General features: G+C 35.2%; 1 protein-coding gene across 3 annotated transcripts; it reads right to left on the bottom strand.

The window, feature by feature from the left end:
- Positions 1-563: 563 nt before the first annotated feature.
- LOC141461740 (uncharacterized) lies at positions 564-22489 on the bottom strand. Of its 3 annotated transcripts, XM_074143019.1 has the most exons (6): positions 22326-22489; positions 20036-20161; positions 8107-8241; positions 6275-6382; positions 5259-5597; positions 564-1402 (listed from the first exon to the last, which is right to left on the bottom strand). In XM_074143019.1, the coding sequence occupies exons 1-6, from the start codon at positions 22422-22424 to the stop codon at positions 1370-1372; spliced, it is 840 nt and encodes a 279-aa protein (XP_073999120.1). In that variant the 5' UTR covers positions 22425-22489; the 3' UTR covers positions 564-1369. The 3 variants fall into 3 exon arrangements, with proteins under 3 accessions (XP_073999120.1, XP_073999122.1, XP_073999121.1); XM_074143021.1 differs by lacking the exon at positions 6275-6382 and having other exon boundaries at positions 567-1402; positions 22326-22486; XM_074143020.1 differs by lacking the exons at positions 20036-20161; positions 22326-22489 and adding an exon at positions 12957-13174 and having other exon boundaries at positions 572-1402.
- Positions 22490-22515: the final 26 nt, after the last annotated feature.

Below are 22515 nucleotides of genomic sequence, written 5' to 3'. Positions count from 1 at the left end.
TTATAAATGATAAAATCAAATAAAAAGAAGAAATTGGTGTATGATGTTAAATGAGCGTTAGGTACCAATTCCAAAAGAAAGGATTTTCGTTTAACGAGTTTAGGACTGTGTGCTGTTCTTTAGTTAATTCACATATATGCTAAATAATTTAAATAAAACACAGATTTTTTAAACTACTCAACAAACTTTTGGAACTAGGCGGTTGTGGGGAGCTATAAAGTAATCGATTTGATGATTCTAATCAGTTATATTCTTATGGTAGGTGGATTCCTTTCATAATGTCGACGCTGTTTTGGGGCCTACTTTTTTGCAATTAATCACAGAATTCTGCATCAATTTGTAAAATAACCCTAATGCATTGTATACCTTTCGAAATGTAGATGTATGTAGATGTTTTTCCTGAATAGTGCACGGTTTTTTCATATAAAATGTTTTTGAGAAAAATGAAGTCAAAGTTTTTGGAAAAAATTAGAAACTTGCTATTTCTTATGTTTGGGCCACAATTTGAAATACTTAGTATTATTATTATGGAATACAAATTAGCTTATTTAAAAGGAAATTTAACCTTCTTTCTAATGAGCTAATTGAAATTGCTGCAGCTATAATATTTTGAGAAATATAGACAACTGTTTGCTAAAAAGTAGTAGTACCTTGAAAAAACATAAAATTAAAAATATCTACAAAACGGAGCCGAATCGAGCCATAGTTTATATGGAATTTTTTGTTGCAAATGATGCCCAGAATCGCCTCCCGAAGTTACCGTAGTCTTATGCTGAACACCCTGTATAATAATAGCAACTAATTAAAGTAGCCTACCATACCAGTTATGGAAGGAATCGTAATCATATCATACAAATGAAACAAATGAAAAGTATTTGTTAGCAATTGAACTGAAATTTTACTTTATTTTACTCAATTATTACACTTCTAAAGCTAAAGTTAATTGAATATTCAAAATTCAGTAACGTACCTAAACCTTCACTGGTAACCTTTTTTCCCCCTTAAATGAGTTTAAATTGTGAATTATAGCGAAATAAATTATCAGTGGGCATTGGTCTGAAAACAAAGATATATCCTAGGATATAATTAGATGCTTCGAGCACTACTTTAAATCTAACATAAGAAATAAAATGGAAAGCCCCAAGCTATGGAATAACGATATCAGCTGTCTCAAGTTAGGAAGTTTGTTAGGCGATCGCTTAACGTAAAATTATGGTCCTAATTTAGATATGGGTTTAGGTATATTGTTAATTGGAAAATACTTTTCATTTGATGTAAAAATTAAAAATTAGCAAACTTAAAGAATATTTATATGGGCTATTTGCGGCAACATATTTTCAGAACGTGATTAAATATTTTCATAAAAAGGCTATTCGGTGGTCCAAATCGATGGAGTAGCATTCTGTAAACACAAAAGAGAATAGAGAAATTATTATACAACTTTCTCTAATTATACTTTCTCATATTTAGAAACAAATTTTGATTTTGAAAAATTGTATTAATTTTTTGTTTGGGACTGTGGCGCATGCACTAACGTGAATGCAGTTCTCAACTAAGCGAAATAAACTACTCAAAAGTTGCTAAGGAATTGCAATAAAAAGATCAAAAAAGGCAGAAAGAGTTATATATTTTTTTAAATCAAAGTTGCTTCATTTGTCTTTTAATATCACATTATCTTTAACAAATAAAATTTTTAAAAACAAAGATAAAACAGGATTTAACAAAAGCCGTGAGTGTCGCCTAACAAATTGTGGAAAACATTTCCACTGGTTTTTCCACAATTTTTATTTTGTTAATCCAATTAATAGTTTTTCAGTACCTGGTGTAGCCTCCTCTTACTCTCTGAACAGCTGAACAACGGTTTGCCATACTCAAAATAACGGCAGCTATTTCTTCTTGCGGAATTTCTTCCCATAGTAACGTTAAAACGTTAGCAAGCTCTCCGGTGTTCCTGGGTTGGGGCTGATGGTTATTTAGTCGTCTCTGTAAATTGTCCCAAATGTGCTCTATTGGGTTTAGGTCTGGTGATAGTGCTGGCAGTGGTAAGTGGGCAATGCCGAGACGACGAATTTCTTCAAGAACTCATCTGGCGCGGTGAGGGCGGGCATTGTCGTCGAGAAAAACAAATTGTGGCCCAATATTGTCTCGGAAGTCTGAGACAAACCCCCGAATAATGTCATCTCTGTATCTGAACCCATTTAAAGTGCCCTGAATGATGTGTAGTTCAGTACGATTGTTGAGAGTAATTCCACCTCACTCCATGACACCGCCACCGCGGTGTGCTGTTACCGGTTGGATGAATTGTGGCTCAAAACGAGTGTTTGACCTTCTCCAAACTCGCAAACGTCTGCTATCACTCGATAAACAGAATCTTGACTCGTCACTAAACAATACGAATTCCCAGTTTTGGTTCTCCCTCAACCTAGAATTTACCCATTCTAATCTTGCTCTTCTGTGCCGAGTATCCAAAGAGGGCCTTCTAACTGGGCGATACGAACGCAAACCAACCTCTCTCAATCGATTTCTAATCGATTTGATCAGATACTTGAGTCCCAGAGGATTCAAAAAGACGATTTTGTAACTGTCGGGCGGTCAAAAAAGGGTTTCTGCGGGCATTCATCCTCACTAGGCGGTCTTCTCTTTCAGTGGTTCTTCGAAAATTCCCACCGCCATGGCGTCTTTGTGCAGTTCAAAACTCGCGGTATCTTTGCAATGCTCGGCAAACAACACTTGGCGCAATGTTCAAAGCATTAGCAATTTCAAGCTGAGAAAGGCCCTTGTAAATGAAACTGGACAATTAAATCTGCCCTTTCATCACTTAGAGGTCTTCTTTCCATGATAAAAAATTAAAATTGAGAAGAGAAAAAAAGTTAATTCACTTTCAAATGCATTAGAATACTGAATCATTTTAAAGGACAAAATTAGCAATGTTTGTTTTTGTGGTTCATCAAAATGAATTAACCTTTGTACGACTAACAAGTGCATTAATTCCTTAATATAAACAAATATTGATGCCAAAATAACGAGATAAACATCAAAACATTGTGCAAGGTAATTATATTTGATGTTATTTATAAATTCCTTAGCAACTTTTGAGTAGTTTAGAAGTGTTGCTGGCAATTTCATCAATTCTACTGAGTGAATAGCATCTTCGAATTATTTTTAATTATTTATTATCGTTAATTTGATTTATTATGATTGTTATTTAACTGCATATCTACATCTGAGTCTTCTCGTTGCACTATCATCCTCCAGCGATTGTTCTCTATCCCATAACCTGGACAGTGTTCTGTAGTGCAGCACTCGAAGGATTCTAGCAGGAGAAAATATTTAAGGCACTAGTTCTATCCGAACTTAGGTATTTCCGTTTATGACAGACTGTCGTGCGCTCAACCATTAACAAACTGGAGCTGGTTAATGGATAGCAGTGTTTAGATTCCCAAATTGAGTCATAGGTGGCTCATTTCTTATTCAGAGAAACAATGCTTTTCAGGTATTTGGTCATGTTGGACTAGAAAGAAATTAAAAGAGCTGAATAGGGGGAGTTTTGGTATATAAGAATCTTAAACCCGCGATTACTGTCACGAAGAAAGGTTTTTAACCAAAGATCAAATAGTGAATAGTCAAGGAAATCGGGTAAATTTAAAGAGACAAAACGGAGACATTCATGATGGTTTAGAAATGCTAAAACTGATGGTATTGCGGTATCTCACCTTAATGGGGTAACAAAGCATCAGATTTAGGTAGCCTCCATTTTCTATCCTAGGCAGATTCTACGCTCATTGATACATAGACGGAGATCTTAAAGGTCATACCTGGCAACAAGAGTATCAACTATTTTGGGTATGAACCCTTCTAGACCAGAAAAGTTAGTAATTTTGCCTTCACCCGATACAAACCCACTAGTCTGAGGTATATTGGCAATAGCTTAAGAATTGGTTTAGAAGAATGAACTGTTTTGTTAACTATAGTGACGTAACTTATAATTGAATTAACTTCTTTAATTATTGTTATTTTCCTCCATTGCAATAATTTACTATTTAGGTAATGGTAAGTCAAACTTCAAAAGTTTAAGCGTGTAACTTAACTCTTTCTGAAAGGCAGTTATTTTTGGTATTTTCTGTATTTTGCTTGTCTGCATTGAAAACAGTCTCTATAAAATTTACTTAGTGAATTCAAAATTTATATTTAAATTAAATAAAAATATTTAATATTATTAGGTAGGTGGCGGAGAATTTTAGAAGTGATGAGGTCGTATCCTGGAGACTTTCTAGAAGGAAGATTCTTAACTAAGTTTACATTTCAGCGGATTCCTGTCCTTCTTTCTTCTCCGTGTGGGGCCGGGCGAGAATAGTCCCACGGTATCCCCTGCCTGTCGTCAGAGACGACTAATAGGGGACGCCGTACAGAAAATCGTCTCACCTGGAATGGTGTAGTAAGCCCAAGCCTGACACTAGGAGGTTTTATAGAAACCGTAAGTCATGAGCTGGCCATGGCTGGGCCAGTGACCATTCTAGGCCTTAAAATAGGAGACAGAGTCTCAAAGAAATGGTACCACGGGATCGTGAATCAGCCCGCTGGAGTTCTGTCTCCAAGTTCACGAGTTGAGGAAAGGTTTCGTGGTAGTCGTGGTAAAGCAGGGACGATGGTAGAGTCTTCTTTGTCTATTTTGTGGGGAGGAGGATGGTCGTGTAGCCTTCGAGATTAGTTGCGCCACCTTCTCATTCACCGCAAGAACATGTTAGTCACTCTCTTCAAAAGCAATCCTCCGTCTTGTGGAGGCCTAGTCCGCAAATCTTGGGCTGTTCATAGACGCACACCTTACTCGTTAGACTTAAATGACAAACAATGCGAAATTTCTTTACACACTGCTTGGACGATGCTCAGCTTAGACGCCATTGGCCCCGCGACTTCCTTGCAGTCTGAAGACCTAAAGATCACTATATCCTGTAGAGAGTGCTACCACTGGGTGGTTTCTCTCCTCCTGCTCTTCACGCATTCATTTATCTTTTATTCTTCCTATGTACTTATTGTATATATAAGAGAATAGAAAATAAATTTATTATCCTGGGACTATTGTCCCCTAAGAATAAAAACATGTACAGTTGGGGGCCCTATTAGTTTGGCCTGTATTTTATATATCTATAAATAAATATAAGTATTTGCAAATTAAAATATATATGTATGTACAGATTGTAAATAACGAAATAAATTTAAAAAAATAAAAATAACTATTAAATACAGAATTAAATGATTACCTTTTTGGTTTTCTGCATCATATTACTGTCTCCAATTACTACATCAGGTTCAAATGGTCCACGAGAGATGTTGGCAGAAGCTCCACTGGCTTTCTTCTCAGATTTATGCTTTTCCATTTCTTGTTCTACTTCTTCTGGTACCTCATTGAGCACCTCCATCTTTTTACACCAAACATTTCCGAATTCTTTTTGTTTTATCAATTTGGTTCTGTATATCATCTTAGCTCTTTTATTCGGAGCATTCTTCAATTGTCTCTTTAACCTACATCTACGCATGGCTGCTCTCTGTTGTGGATTTCTAGCAGTTTTATGAACCTTGCTAAAATGTGAGCTTTTCTTCTAAAGGGGAAAACAAATGGAAATTTGTTAAACATCCTTACTATTTACTCTCACTTTATAAATTTTTAGTCTATTTATTAAACTCTACGTATCTTTAAAGACATCTTAAAAGTACCTCTTCATAGCAAAGACCGTACTTATTACCGCCATCTGTGCTGGTTCTTAGTAAAAGTTGTACCGTATTTTTTTTTTAAATTACGTAATTTATAAAAACAAAAACAAAATAATAGAAAATATATATTTTCATTTCCAAGATACGGAAATAGCAGACTTCGGCTAATACCTGTCTTCTTTCGAGTTGACTGACAGACCGACTTTATAAACGTTGATAGAGAAGAATATAAGGGCAATGGAGGCTTTGTGTTGGCTATTCCCATCAACCTGTTCTCCATGGATATCCATGGAGTAGAAACTGGATTTGAATCAATATCCATCCAGTTTACTTTTAATATGGAAAATTCTACTTCAGAATATCTTGGAAGGCTTTGGAAAGGATATTGGCTAAGGCTAGTCCTAAGTTCTTGTCCCTAAATCTAAGTTCTAAGTCCTTATCCTTAATCTGAGTTGTAAGTCCTTATCTCTTGGTTTATTTTTGGGGAAACTTCCCAATGACATTTTCTTTTTTTAACCCTGGGTGCAATTGCAAAGATATGATCTCAATCTTTTTCTATACTTACAAATCTCGGGACATTGCGATTAACCACATAACGTTTCTTTTTATAGCTGACACGTTTTTTTCGCATACATTTAACAGTTCTACGTTGATTATTTTTCTCCATTTTTTTCTGTAAATTAATATTTTCGATCAATATTCATCGTTCAAAAAATAAGGATAAAAGATTTTTAAAATAGTGTTTTGACCGCGGTTTCGGTAATTTCTAATCATTTAAGGAAAGCAACGGCTTCAGAAATCTGTACTTTAGATGAAGATTTCCGCGGCATCCCCATTGAAAGGTGAATACTTTGTAAGAGCACGCAATCGCATCGGCACACCAAGATCTTTCCAAAGAGATTAACGGAGGACTCGCACAATCTGTCTTCTTGATATCCAGAGACGGTTACCAAGACCTAACTATAATGCTCCCGGAACAGATAATGGAGTTACCATTTCCCCTTTATGAGAATATATCATTATTTCAAAAAAAAAAAATCTTTTTCCACATGCAGCGGACAAGTCAAGAGCCCTATGTAGCTTGTGATCAGATACTCTGAACTCACTAAAATTTACTAAAATACTGAAGGGAGGGCCAATTCCAAGACAACTTGCTTGCAGTAATGGTCAGGGTTCAAGTAGTTACGTAGAATACAGTTTTTAAGGGATACGGATGTATTTCGTTCATATCCGATGCTGCATCGTTAACTAAATTCATAGAAAAATGCAATAAATTTTAATGCAGATTTTTCCAGATATTTATTGAATTCAAACGAGCGTCTGCCAGCATGAAAGGTTCTAACCTAATGGATTTGAAGGGTTTCAAATATTTCTGTTCCTGGAGAATCAAGTATGAATGGTATGGCAGCAAGACCAACTAAGATCCCACTATAGGGAAATAGATCTTTCGACATTTAAATTTAGATTACATCATAGAGATCCACTATTTCCTGTGTTATCCAGCATTATAGAAGATGAGGTGTAAAGAAAACCTCTGGTACAAATGGTGAACTCAGTAAAGATAATTGGCTATGCAGAAGTTGTAGCCTTATAGCTGGAAGACACCGAAATAATTTAAGTAGCGCATTTCTAAGAGATTAAGAGCCGCCGAATTCGGAAGTGTGACTAACTACGAATCAAATTCGAACGAACTAAACGAATGGGCATAACTCTTTAGGTATCAATGGTTACGTCTTTAAGGGCAAGGACCATTTTAAATACCTGAGTACCGTAAAAGATATCGCACAAGATATTAGGACAAAGCAAACTGCAGAAATATGTTAGATGCTACGCAAGCAAGTTTTAAAAAGCAAAGTCTTCTAATGAGAAAAAATAGTCAAATAATTGTACGACTTATGCGGCAGAAACTTGGGTATGATCAAGAGAACAGTAAAAGAAAATCTAGAAGACTAACATATTAAGAAAAAATGTATGGACCTGCGAGAATTGGTGTCTTATGGCAAATCTAAAGATCTAACTTAGAACTGAGGTTGTTAGAGCATTGGTGATGGCTAAGTAGATGGCTCAAGGTGGATTGAGCACGTCCAAAAGAGAGAATGTAACCAGACAGCGATGGTTGATTTTTAGGGTTGTAGAAGATGGTTGCAGGGTGTCAGATATCCGGTATTCTGGGTGTTAGGCGATGGTGATGTCAAGGTGTGCAGGTTGATGAAGAGATGTTGTCGGGCAAGCGAAGGGTCCCGTAAGAGTAATACTCGCTGATAGCTAGAATAAACCCGTGACATAAACTCATACCCCAATTACATAACTTCTGTTATCGCTTTATGCCCAAAGTGTATCAAATCCTCTAATGAGATGAGTCATTTATTTTAATATTAATGTTAAGGTAGTACTTACCGATTTGGTAAAAAACAAAATAAGAACTATGTTACATGCTGGAATCAATTTGGTGAACAGATTCCTTATAGAAGCAATGCCATCAGTAGCTTTCCGTTCAGTAACACGTTTCATATTGATCAACCAACGCATAACCTAAAAATTAGTAAACTGAATTTAGTTTGACAATGTTTAACACCTATTGGTTACACAATTATTTTGAATAGAGATTTACAGTTTGCCCAAAAGTAGTGTTGATGCAAGAAAGTAGATAAAGGCAGCAGTGACTAATTTTTTAGATTAGAGTAAGATTTATAGCGTGCTAGTCTAGGATTTTTAGTCTGCTAGCTAAATTTGGCTCAAAGTTGAAGGTCTCTCTCGTTGGGCAGCCAGCACTGAGGGACATTCCACGTCTTCAAACTCAATAGAGAAGTCATGGTGAAGACTTGGCTTCGAGGTGATTCCACTCCACCTATAACCTGTGGAGCTTTTGAACAAGAAAACTAAATTACTTAGAGCCACCATGCGACCAACAAAGTACATCCCACTAAGCGACGGTTGTTGAAGGCTGACGGCACACATTATAGCGATATCATTCGCAAAACTTAGGAGCCACGGTAGCCGAGCGGTTAGAGGCGAGACCTGTAAAGCTAATATGTATTGTGGTACTGGGTTCGATTCCCCGTCTTAGGCCTTGGATTTTATTTAATGGTTAATAAAAGAAAATTACTGTAAAGTACGTTTGCTAGTCGCCTCCGTCCACGACACCTAATTTGGTAGTTGGACGTTAAGCAGCGCCTGAAAAAAATAGGCGATTACTTTACTTTACTTTACATTCGCAAAACTTGTTCGAAATTAGGCCCTGAGACCGCTAATTGTTATTATTATTATCATTTTTTTAATTATTTAAGGCGCGACAACATCTGAGGTTATTGGCGCCCTCCAAACAAGCGAGAGTTTAGCGCTTCCCAATGCTATTTATACCAAAACCCTCTATTACCCAAAATAAATCTTTCAAAGTTCCCTCAATCAGTTAGCCGGTCATTTCAATGCAGTTGATGAAATTCAGCTGAACAAAAGTCCAATTTATCGAAAAGTATCTCCCGTATATTAGAAATTGTTCGCAAACGCCTTCTACGAGTTTAGTTGAACTTTGTACAGTTATTGCGCTCACATCTAATCTATAACTTTTACAGGAAATATTTGTCCAGGATGTACGAATTGGTGCACCCTGTGAGTAATGGTGGTTAGACTCCTTCTAAAGTGGTAAGAATTACACATGACTCAATTGTTCGAAGTTAGAATAAAATTTGTGAGTTAGAGAGCTGAGAATAGCAGACGCAGCAGATCTTTTCTATTCATTCATATAATTTCGATGCAAAAAAATGCAATTCAAATTAAAGATGCACAGAAGCAGGGACTGCTCTAGCTTAACATCTATATTAATTGAAACTTTTCTTCCTCTAATAGCGGGGATGCATTGCACTGATGGAAAAAAAGTAAAGAATGGTCAATGTAAATATTGCCAAAATAAGGAAGCAAAGAATAGACTGACCCGCATTACACCTCTGTCATGATGGCCCTGTTAGCTATACAACAAACTGTCGGTGGCACACCACAGTAATTCCAAAACCAGCTATTCCAAAAATATAATTACAGTCGAGCCTCTCAATAACGGACACTGGCGGGGTAAAGCAAAGTGGCCGCTGTTTGGAGGTGGCCGTTAGAAGGAGGTAGGCAAGTTTCATAATGAAAAAATATGGGTTTTTTTCCCCAAACATCTATTTAAAAATTGTTTATTATTAATAGATTTAAAGACGTACATAATTGCATAATTATTGCAGCTATATGATATGCATCAAGTTTTTCTTAATTATCCAAAACATTTATCAATAAACTACATATTATTGACTTAATTAATAATTTTTATAATAATCATCACATTTATTCTTCACAATAATAATTTATAGTGAAATTATCGTCATACTATCATCTATTATTAGAAAAATAGAACAAACCTTTCGGCAAGTTGACGATGGCTCGATTTGGTTTTTGCAAAATCTTCCAACACATTTATTTTCTCTTCTAGAGTTAACCACTTTCGTTTGAGAGACATATCGGAAAAATAATCTTGTTCGTCCAAAGTTATATTGAAAAATGATTAAAATGGTACAAGATGTATGGAGCTTATATAGGAAAAACTTTAGGAAAAACCAGAAAAAAAGAAAAACTCGAGAGGGGATAATTCTTATTATCACCGCGTCAAACGAAGTTTTAATAATAAGTTGGTCGTTGGTGGGAGGTGAAACATATAATCCGTTCCCCAAAATCAATGTCCGCGGTCGCTATGTAGAGTGTCCACTAGACGGAGGTTCTTTTATATAGAAAGTGTATAGGAGTAAAACGGGGAAATCCAAAAAACTGCCCGTAAATGGAGGTGGTCGCTAGTGAGAGTGTCCTTTATGGGAGGCTCGACTGTACATATGAATCACACACACGATTTTCCCTTAACACAATTATCGTAGCTATAAATAAATAAATATAAAAGTGATAAGCCTTTATGAAAAAAGAAAAAGTTGGTGCCTTAATAAAAAAAAGCTAAACAATGTTGAGAAAAATAATAAATGAAATGTTGTTTACAACAATAAACATATTTATCAAATGTTCGTAATCATTGTAATGTGTAGTAAAGTTAATATATGACGTCAACGAACCTTATTATATAAATAGAAATTAACATAAACAATGACCTTATGATTCCGATAAATAACGCAAACAATAAAAACAATTCTATTTATTGTTTAATACAAACTATATAATGAATTGAGATCTATTTTAATTATTAGCGACAAATAAAAATATAAAAGCGAGGTAAATTTGGTACAGTAGTAATAAATAATTACGTCTAGGTCAAACAATGTATTTGTTTGGGAGATTGTTTGTATTTTAATGGTTTGTATCAGAAAATTTTTGCTGGTCGCCTCCGTCCACGTCCATGCAATTTGGACTTAAAGCCGATCTGAGAAAATAGGTATTACAAAAAAGTAACAATTTACAAGAAATTAATAAATATACAGGGTGTACATGGAGGAGTGGTCGAAACTTCGGGAGGTGGATTCAGCAGCTCAAATGCAACAGAAAATATTCTATTCACTTTGGCCTGATTCTCAATAGTGTCCAAGATATTTGCATTTTTAACTTTTACGTCGATATTCGCGTTTTCCACCCATAAAAACGGCCGTAACTTTTCCATCCTTTATCCTACAAGAAATCTGCTTATTCCAAACGAAAGAGCATTAAATTTCCTATAAATATGCTTAATACAGAAGCCTCAAACCGTTTTTTATAACAATGAAATTGTTACTTTAATGTTTAAGGGGTAGTCCAACCGTTCCTCACTAACGGAAATGAACTAAACCGACGTTTTTCTGTAAGAATTATTTCAATAAAAGTGGTAGAACTGTACAAGACAATTGACTCTTACAGAAAATCGTAGGAATAAAACAAAAAAAGGTTCCCAAAAACTGAAAAATCGAAACATTTAAGTGACACTTCCAGCGGGCTGATCTACCCCCAAAGCTTAATACTGAATCTACAGACTCCAGGAACAGAAAGAAGGACCTACGAGGTCTGTAAATTAAGTAATGAGACTGATTTTTTAAATTTTTTTTATTCAAAAAGAATTACGATTCTATATTGTCACCTTCAAAATAACTTCTTTCTGAAGCTACACAGCGTTGGAGACGTTTCTTCAAACTCCACATAGCAGTGCTATAACTCCGATACTGGAATAGCCTTCAGCTGGTCGGTTACAGCCGTTTGAATGTTTTCGACTGTCCCAAAATGAGTTCCCCCCGTTTTCTGGAACGTGTCATTACTGGTGACGAGTCTTGGGTGTTTGAGTAAGACCCAGAAACCAAGCGCCAGAGCATGGAGTGGCACACTTCAACCTCTGCAAGGCCCAAAAAAAGCAAGGATGGGGAAGTCGAAGATCAAATGCATGCTGATTTGTTTTTTTAGATATCCACGGAATCGTCCACAAAGAGTTTCTACCTCAAGTTTAAACGGTCAATCAACACTTTTACCGAGAGGTTTTTCGAAAAACTTCGAAAAAGGGTCATTCGTGTGAGACCAAACATCCAAGAACAAGTGGGTATTGCATCACGATAATGCTCCTTGTCATACAGCAATTTCAATAAACCAGAGTTATTGGCCAGTTAAAAACATTCCTGTGGCTCCTCAGCCTCCTTATTCGCCTGACTTGTGTCCTTATGACTTTTTTTCTCTTCCCGAAGTTGAAAAATCATCTCAAGGGAACTCATTTTGGGACAGTCGAAAACATTCAAACGGCTGTAACCGACCAGCTGAAGGCTATTCCAGTATCGGAGTTTGAGCACTGCTATGAGGAGTTTGAAGAAACGTCTCCAGCGCTGTGTGGCTTCAGATCATACAGAAGAATTTGAAAGAAAAACCCTATAAATTTTTCTCGAGAGATCGCAATATTTATCAGGTGAAAAATTAAAATATAAAATTTGTCACCATCATAATATTTAAAAGTCTAATAATATTTAAATTATTAAAAGAGAAGGTAAAAAATTGAATCTAAAATATAGACGTGCATTAGGTTAACTGATTTTGACAACCTTTTGAAATGTAATGTATAAAAATTTTAAAAAATCTGTATGCAAATAAAATTTTCTTTCAACAAACCGTAAACGAAAGTACCCCAAAAAATACAATCAATGCAATTTTATCGGTTAAAATTGCAATAATTAATGCAATATAAACCTTGGAACAATTAAATAAGCTGATGCAAATAAATAAATTTAAAAAAAAGCAATATTAGAATAGAATTAGAGTGGATAGCCTACCTTACGCATTCCTGTAGTAGGCGGATCGGTAGATTTTATAGGAGCTTCCTCGATATCTATGACAACGAAAGGATTGTCTTCCGTTTCTGTAATTTCAAATTTTGAAACCATACACATCTCCTCTTCTTTGTGTTGGTAAAATTTTCAGAAGAAATGTAACAATATGCTAGAGTCACCTAATCTTCAGTCCAGCAAGATGTTTAAACAGAGAAAACTGCGAATCGCTTTAGTACAGGCCAAATTTATACCTTTACCCACTCTCTTAAACGTTTTCCCCACCTCCTAGCATGGTCTCAAATTTCCTTCTAATTTATTAGCGAGAATTCAGTAATAAATGTTATCGTTTATCTAATCAAAAAGTTATAATATTTAAGGATGTTTATTTCTAAAATCAGTAAAATCTAAAATAACCTACTACTTATCGGGTTCGCCCCAAAAAGCAGTTTATATGTGCTTAGATATACTAAAGACAAACTTTGTTAATAAAGGTTCTTCCTTAAGGCATACACAAGTACATAAGGACAGTAAATAAGGACATATGTACGAGTATAACTCTCCGTTAATTTAAGTCTCGTTCACTTCTGAGCTCTTTTATAGAGACAACACTACCCATCACCGGGAACAATATGCTATAAGAAGCTGCTAGAAAGAGAAGATTTAAGATCTAGCAGCTGGATTACAAAAATCCAAGATCTACGAGGTGTGGCTATTAAATAACAAGACTGATGCTGCTACAGTAGAACTATGCATGCGCCAAATCCTAACGACTGACAGTTGTGCAGCGTAAAGTCTTCTCTTTCGATTGCAGCGTCTCACGAAATTTGTCTGACCGGAACCGTCCGTTTGTGTAATGGAGGTGTTAGTTTCGTTTTGCCGAAAACATGATACTACACATGTAGTAGAGCAACGCCTTGTCGTGAAATTTCACATGATACTTGGTAAAACCGCTACTGAAACTTGATCTTTTATTAAAAGAAGTTAATGGTGATGAATGTTTATCATGTGCGCAAGTTTTTGGAGTGGTTCAAGCGTTTCCAAGATGGCCGAGAAGACTTCGGAGAAAATGACCGCCCAGGTCGCCATTCCACGTCCAAAACGGATGAAAATATCAATTATAATTAATCAACATTACTACCGTGAGGAGTAAGGAAAAAACGACCCGATTTGTGGAAGAACAAGTCACGGGGTTCTCCATCAAGACAACGCGCCGGTTCACACTGTATTGTCTATCAAGATGACGTTTCTAGCCAAGTACAACATCCCAGTTTTAAGGCCAACCGCCTTATTCGCCTGACCTGATCCCCCATGTGACTTTTATCTGTTCCCCTAAAGTCAAATCTGCATTAAAAGGAAAAACGATTTCAGTCCGTTGAAGCTGTGAAAGAAAAAGCGGTACGCGTCATGCAGGAGCTCTGAGAAAAAGACTTCCAGCACTGTTTCGAACAAGTGGTAAATTCGCATGGAGCGTTGTAGGGATAGGGGAGGGGTGTATATTGATGGTGATTATAACTAAATATGTTTAAATTTGTAATAAAATGTTTTACAGCAATAGTCTCGTTATTTAATAGCCACACCTCGTAGGTACCGAAGATCGTACCCAATACCACTATAGATCTAACCTTTGCGTCCCAGCATCTAACCGTACTAATATTTCGAGGCTGTAGCTATTTTGGGAGTTCAGCCCAATAATACTTTGTTCAGTAAATATTTTTGTTTTGAGGCCCTGCCTATTGTTAAGGAATCATTTCAATTACAATCATTTATTAATAACAATTAGCTATGTATCCTTTTATTTGTAAACTAATTGATTAATACTTATCTTTATAATTATTATCACTTTTTATTTTGAATAAGATGCCTAAACGTTCCTAAAAAAATAAAGTCAATATTTGGGACTAATATATTTTTTTAAAAATATAGATATCTTATAAATTATGAAGAAGAATAATTTTGTAAAATGCTCAGCCAATTCTGATGCATTTAGAGAACGTCTAACGTAATTAAATTCAAAATGCTCTTCTTATTAGAAGCATTTATCCATTATTATCCATTTTATGGCCTCTCTGTCCAGAAAATACGATCCGTTTTGTGTGTTCGAAGTATTTTAAAAGTAATAAAATATTTTGAATTACCGGGGGAAAATGTTGTTTAAACTTTAGATTACGGAGAATGAGTTGATAGTTAATAGATAATAAAATCATCTTCCTGGGAACAATAACGTTTAGACCAGGACTGTGCTTGCAGCTCGCCAGGACGCAATCAAATTAAAAACATATTAATAACCAGCTTGGGCGCTAATGGCCATAGACGTCGATGCGCCGGCAGAAAAAAAAAAATTAAAAATAACCAGCTTTTTGTTTTATGCGTAACATTATTTCTTTAATAAAAATAATATTTATAATAAAATTTTACCCACAAAATTTCACTTACTTTTACTAAATTTCGTGTTAATCCACTGTATAACCGATAAAATTCGTTTCTTCATTACAATCAGCACGTTCAAAAATTACAACAATTTTTGTCCTCACTTAGTCGCAACCCAAATTAAGATGGCAAAATTGAGTAGCCAACGATGCAAGAAGCCTACTGGGGGTTTCTAATTGGAGAGCGGCAGCACAAAACCGTCAGGAATACCATAAATTAATAGAGGAGGCCAGGACTAAGGGTTGCTGAGCCACGGAGATAGATAGATAGATAGTCGCAACAATACGAAGACTGTATTGAACACTAGATCATTATTTTTTGTACACTTTGATGCTTGGATATCTGGTGGAAATAGCGACACTTAGTTTGGCTGTTAGTAAAGGCAGAGAAGATATCGCTGATAAGATAGAAGAATTGCCAACTTCAAATTGGTAGATTAATTTTCCTCATAATTCCGTAGAACTTAATTGGGCCTCTCAGGTAAAACAGCTTTTTATAGTGATAGGAGAACAGAATATATGGGAAAACCAAAATAACTATGAATTCAAGAAACTGAAAACGGATTTGGTTTCTAAGTTAACCAACCTGTCTTTCTCACAGGATGTTGTCCGGATATTGAATTCCAACTATAACTCTTTATACAGGAAAATATCTTCTCTGGACTTTGTTGAGCCCTATAACAACTTTAAATGCTCTATCATCAAAACAAGAATTATATGTCAGTTGCGAATTTCCTGTATTAAATTAATAAGATTATTTCACAAAGGGATTAGTTATGTGCTGGATAGCTCAAAAAGTTGCCCGATATGTAATTCAGGTGAAAGTGATGACTTAAATCACTTCTTTATAGGTTGTCCCTTGTTGGCAAACCTGAGAGAAAGATTTCTGCGGGATTATATCCAAAATTGTAGCGAACCTCTTGTGGAGCTTGCTACAAGTATCGAGTTTAAAGCAATTAAACGATATTTATTATTTCGTGGATGGGGCATTTAAAGTGAGAAATTTAGTTTTAGATTAACAAGGAGCACATCTGTTAATATTCACACACATTTATTAATATATATACAGGGTGTCCCAAGCTATATGGATAACGACTTTTTCTCGGAAACTAAGATAGCTAGAAAAAAACTAAAAAATACGTGTTCCCTTAGTTTTTTGTTAGAAATTCAAATTTAATTTGTAAATTTTTTTCTGTGCTTCCAGAAGCGAGATACAGGCACCAACTTCATTTTTTCAAATGGAAAGGTGCGGTTTTTATTTCAGAAATAGATTCCTCTATTTTTTTAAAGAAAAATTTACTTGAACGGTTTTTTTCTGTGAGCGATATTTTAGAAGTTATGAATGAAAACATGATTCTTATTATAAACGTCAAAATAATAATATTTTAACGGTTTTTTGATTAAATAAGAAGAAAAGTACTATTTTATTATAAATTTTACTCCTCATTAATATTACAGATCATGCTCGAAATGGCGTCCACCATTAGAGATGCATAGACATGCACTTTCCTGCCAATTGCCCCTTACTGCCAAAGAAATAGTTTCGGCTTTAACCGAGTTACAGGTATCTATTATTCTCTGCTTTAGTTCATCTACAGATGCAATTCCGGCTTGATTCTGATGCACCTAGATTTAGAAATGCTTTTCGATAAGCAGAAATAAGGAAAGAAAGAAAAACGTTATGAATAATCAACTTGTTTTTCAGGTATCCCCAAAGGAAATAGTCCATAGGTGTCAAATCCGGTGAGAGAGGTGGCCACTGAATAGCCTCCGTGATGGATATAACACCATCAGGCATGTAAAGAGATATCTCGATAGGAAATTTGATGGGCTATCAAAAAGCATTTCTAAATCTAGGTGCATCAGAATCAAGCCGGGATTGCATCTGTAGATGAACTAAAGCAGAGAATAATAGATACCTGTAACTCGGTTAAAGCCGAATCTATTTCTTTGGCAGTAAGGGACAATTGGCAGGAAAGTGCATGTCTATGCATCTCTAATGGTGGACGCCATTTCGGGCATGATCTGTAATATTAATGCAAAAAAAATTTACAAAGTAAATTTGGATTCCTAACAAAAAACTAAGGGAACACGTATTTTTTAGTTTTTTTCTAGCTATCTTAGTTTCCGAGAAAAAGTCGTTATCCATATAGACACCCTGTATAAAAGAAAAATAATAATTTTTGTTTAGTTATATTTAGAACCTAGAATATATTATATTTCCGTTAAGAATCTTTTTCCACTTCAAATTACTAGGCTCATTATAATTTCTTTCTTAATTATTTGCTATTAAGTGCTTTATTTATTTTGTACTTCTTTTTATGTGTGCTGTTTTTCTTTGTATCTCTGTCTGATTTAAGTTTTTTAATAATAATAATGTACAAACCTCTTTGTATAGACCACGGTCTCAAGCAAATAAATAATAATAATAATAATAAATAACTTCAACTGACGAATAATCTCACCAAATTAGGCGCCTTTTAGGCTTGAATTGCTTATTTATGGCAGTTGGCACCATTTGGTTCAGAATTTTTTTATTTTTTGAGCATAACTAACACATTTTTCATATCTTTATGGCTTTCCCTTACTTAAGAGATAGTATTTTCGGGACACTAAAAATTATTTTGCTATAATCAATCACCTTATTTATAACTCAACAACATTAAACGATTACTTTTAGATTCTGATTAGTATTATAAACAGTAATCTTAATTAAAAACCACTTTTTATTCATTGTTTAATACAACGGTACATACAATGAAATGTGAACGGCTTTGGTTATTAGTAACAACTTCTGTGTTAAACAATGAGTTTCTTTGTTTGAGGTGGATGTGTTTGAGTGACCTGAGAACAAGATATATATTGTGGCGCCAGGGGTTCTCTGAATAATAAAAAAAATTGAGTAGAAATTGATGATAAGTTTTGATGTTCATTACAGGGGTTATTCTATTCCTCGAATTTATTATATTATACATTTATTATATAATTTGGGGTTGAAACAATATACTATTGACATTTTTGTAATAATAATTTTAAATGTTTATGCTATGACATCATAATGTTCTTCTGAAATTCGTGTAATTAGCAGTAGTATCATATAACCTAATTTTTTCTATGATCTATATCTATATTAGATTTCAAAGTTTTACTAATAATTGAAGAATCTAAGTTAGGAATGGCGAACAAGTCGATCACGTCTCGATTGTTAGTCGATCAAAGCCGACAGGAAAAGGATAAGTATACAGAAGATTCTTTATCATCTTTGTCGGGTTATAATTATGATTCCTTGTTATAAACAAGCCGACACAGGCGTCTCATTAATGAAAGGACAGCAAAATAAAGTAAATAAAATTAGATAATCTGTATTTTTCCTTTAGTTACTTCTCAATTAATAAGATATTATGATGATTTTACCGCCACTATTGCTTATTAAGTTTGTATGTATTAAATATAAAGATTTTAGTGAGTAGATCGCGACCAGTTTTACAGAGAAAAAGTCAATCCTATACAGGGTGTACACGTAGCAGAGGTCGAAACTTCAGGAGATGATTCAGCAGCTCAAATGCAACAGAAAATATTCTATTCACTATGGCCCGATTCTTAATAGTGTCCAAGATATTTGCATTTTTAACTTTTTCGTCGATATTCACGTTTTCCACCCATAAAAACGGTCGTAACTTTTCTATCCTTTATCCTACAACAAATCTGCTTCTACCAAATGAAAGAGCATTAAATTTCCTGTAAATGTGCATAACCCGGAGCCTCAAAACGTTTCTTATAAACAATGAAATTGTTACTTTAATGTTTAAAAAATTTGTTCTCGATGATTTTTGTTAAAATTTTCAACACAGAACAGAAAGATAAGGAACAAAAAGGAAATAACCATTTTGTTTTTGAATTATGTTATACAGAAAACTGGGAATAAGCAGATTTGTTGTAGGATAAAGGGCAGAAAAGTTAAGACCGTTTTTATGGGTGGAAAACGCGAATATCGACGGAAAAGTTAAAAATGCAAATATCTTGGGACACTATTGAGAATCTGGCCAAAGTGAAGGAGAATATTTTCTGTTGCATTTGAGCTACTGAATCACCTCCCAAAGTTTCTACCTCTGCTCCTTGCACACCCTGTGCAGAGAGAAGTTGACCCATCCCTGGATTCTAAGTGCAATAAATTCTGTTCATGCTAAACGAGCAAAAAAAAACCTCTATGTTCCCATTTCTCGCGAGTATTGCGAGTCTCTTAGAGAAAACTTTATACTTGCTCTTAATTCTATTCTCAAAATACTTATTAGCTAATTTTTTCTTAAACTCCGTACTTTTGAGTTGTAATACTTAACATCTTATTAGAAAGAATCTGCATAGATTTCCCCTCGTATGAAAGTATACCTAATTGAATTAAAAAAACGTTTCCAATAAAGACTGTAGTTTTATGTTTGCAAAGTTCAACTAAAGTCATGAAAGTCGTTTTTAAGGAAATCGCAAAATATGGTAAAACCTAATCGATTAAGTGCAACTTCTATAATAATCGAATATCTATAATGTTAAATGTTCTAGGCGCGTTTCGCGTCAAAATTTGTTATATATTATGATAACGCAAATAAGGAGACCATGAACATATATGCTGTTTCACAAATTGAAATCGGGGGTAAAGCCTACCTTGCAGTCTGCTCCAGTTCGTGGTACCGAAGTTGTTGTAGGAGCTTCCTTAATTAAAGACTCGAGGTCCTCTACAGTCATCTTATTTCCCGAAAATGTATTCATTTCCGTTTCTTCGTACTGCTGCTACAAAAAAAAGAAACCAGCTCTAATTTCACAAAATTATGTTGGTGAACCACTTAGATTTTATTGAATTCCACCATCTGATAATCAGGGTACCCAATAAACTGAGCGCTACGATAGAAAAATTCAGCGATTTTTTTAAACAGGGTGGTAATAACGCACATTTCAGTGAACTGGTACATTAGGAGGAATGCCTACACTTACCTCTTCCTTATAATTGTGACAAAATAAACTCAATTTAAACAATTTTAATGGATTGTACAACACAACGATATAATCAATTGTGACTTTGATTATTAGTAATAAATAATAACTTCAAAGCGTGGTAAATTTCGCCAAGAAATAGTAAATAGTTAATAGGCGCCACGGTAGCCGAGCGGTTAGAGTCGAGACCTGCGAAGCTAATATGTATTGTGGTACTGGGTTCGATTCCCGGTCTTAGGCTTTGGAGTTTATTTAATGGTTAATAAAAGAAATTTATAGTAAAGTATGTTTGCTAGTCGCCTCCGTGCACGTCACCTAATTGGTAGTTGGACGTTAAGCACCGCCTGAAAAAATAGGCGATTACTTTACTTTTAGTAAATAGTTTCGTCTTGGTTAAACAAAGTATTTGTTTAGGTTGTGTTTGTGTTTTAATGGTTTATAAGAGAAATATATAGTTAGGTATGTTTGATAGATGGACATAAATGCGATCAGAAAAACCAAAAAATAACAAATTTAGAAAAAGAAAAAAATATATAACATACATATACTTGAAAATGGACCAAAGGGTTCTCTGTACCTGAAGAGGACTGAACCGACGTTTTTCTGTAAAAATTATTTCAATAAAAGTGGTAGAACTGTACAAGACAATTGACTCTTACAGAAAATCGTAGGAATAAAACTAAAAAAAGGGTTTCCAAAAACTGAAAAATCGAAACATTTAAGTGACACTTCAGGCAAGCCCCGAAAAGATTCCGGAACTTCGGACAGCCAGGCTGCACTGAAGGCTCTCGTATCCTTCAGAATCACCTCTTCCCTGGTCTGGGAATGCAGGAAGGCCCTAGAACTACTGGCGCGGCACAACAAAGTTCGGTTGGAATGGGTGCCGGGTCATGTGGGTATTGAAGGGAATGAAAAAGCTGATTATCTGGCCAGGAATGGGGCTAACACTCCTTTCATCGGTCCAGAGCCTGTCCTGGGGATCACCAGGGGTTCGGTTCGCGCGGCTCTCAGAGATTGGATCTGGAAGGAGTACGAAAAGAACTGGGTGATATGTCCTGGGGTTAAACACAGCAAGACCTTGATGCCTTGGCTGTGTAAGCAAAGATCCAAAGAGACCCTGTGTTTGGGCAGAAATCAGATTACTCTGATTACAGGCCTATTCACGGGGCACGGTAGGTTCAAGAAGCATCTGCGCAAGGTGGGGCTTATCAGCTCGGAGCCGTTGTGCAGATTATGTCAGGAAGAGGAGGAAACGGCCTCTCACCTGTTGTTCGATTGCGTTGCAATCGAACGTTTGCGCTATGAAACCTTTGGAACGTTGAGGCCGAAGGAGATAGTAGCGCAAAAAGAACTAGTAGGGAAAGTCCTTGACCTCTTTAGGAGGGGAGGGTTCGCCTACTAGAACTAAGAAGGGACTGGCATAATAAGTCTTCTGTGGCTGCGGTGCCTTGGGGCATAGGTCCCGTCCCATCTACTATCTATCTAATCTAATCAGGCAAGCCCCAAAGTGTAATACTGAATCACCAGACTCCACGAACAGAAAGAACGACATATCACAGATCATACAGATCAATTTGAAAGAAAAAAACCCTTCAATTTTTTTAGTCAAGAGATCTCAATATTTATCAGGTGAAAAATTAAAATCAAAAATTTGTCACCAATATTTAAAAGTCTAATAATATTTAAATTATTAAAAGAGAAGGTAAAAAATCAAATCCAAAATATAGTCGTGCATTAGGTTAACTGATTTTGACTACCTTTTGAAATGTAATGTATAAAAATTAAAATAAAAATCGAAAATTTATAATAATTGTAATAATTATGTGAAATATTCTTGGAACTTATCACTTCAAAATTTGTAATCTGCATAATAACGCAAATTTATAGGCAACAGACATATAAGCTGATTAAAATAGATAAATGAATAACAGCAATATTAGAAATGAATTTGAGTAAAGCCTACCTTACAGATTTCTTCAGTTAGTGAACCTTCCTTGATAGCTAAATCAATTAGAGGCACATCTTCCATTTCAGCATCTTTGATTTTACATAAAGTATTCATCTGCTCTTCTTTACTGTTGGTACAACATTCTCAAAAAGATCCAACAAGATGCTAGGAGTCGCCTAACAACAGATCAGTCCAGTACGATGTT

The sequence above is a fragment of the Rhodnius prolixus genome, unplaced genomic scaffold (assembly GCF_049639745.1).
Source record: "Rhodnius prolixus isolate KJV_2025 unplaced genomic scaffold, Rpr scaffold_12, whole genome shotgun sequence".
Lineage (NCBI taxonomy): Eukaryota > Metazoa > Arthropoda > Insecta > Hemiptera > Reduviidae > Rhodnius > Rhodnius prolixus.
This window is presented reverse-complemented; position numbering and strand designations above follow the sequence as displayed.

What these genes read in the sequence shown, in the direction of transcription:
- LOC141461740 (XM_074143019.1), bottom strand. Translation starts at nt 22,424, where the DNA reads ATGAATACTTTATGTAAAATCAAAGATGCTGAAATGGAAGATGTGCCT. An exon ending in TTTTGTTTTTTACCAAATCG is followed by an intron (nt 6,383 to 8,106) that starts GTAAGTACTACC and finishes ATTAATTTACAG; the next exon opens with AAAAAAATGGAGAAAAATAA. An exon ending in ATCGCAATGTCCCGAGATTT is followed by an intron (nt 5,598 to 6,274) that starts GTAAGTATAGAA and finishes TTTCCCCTTTAG; the next exon opens with AAGAAAAGCTCACATTTTAG.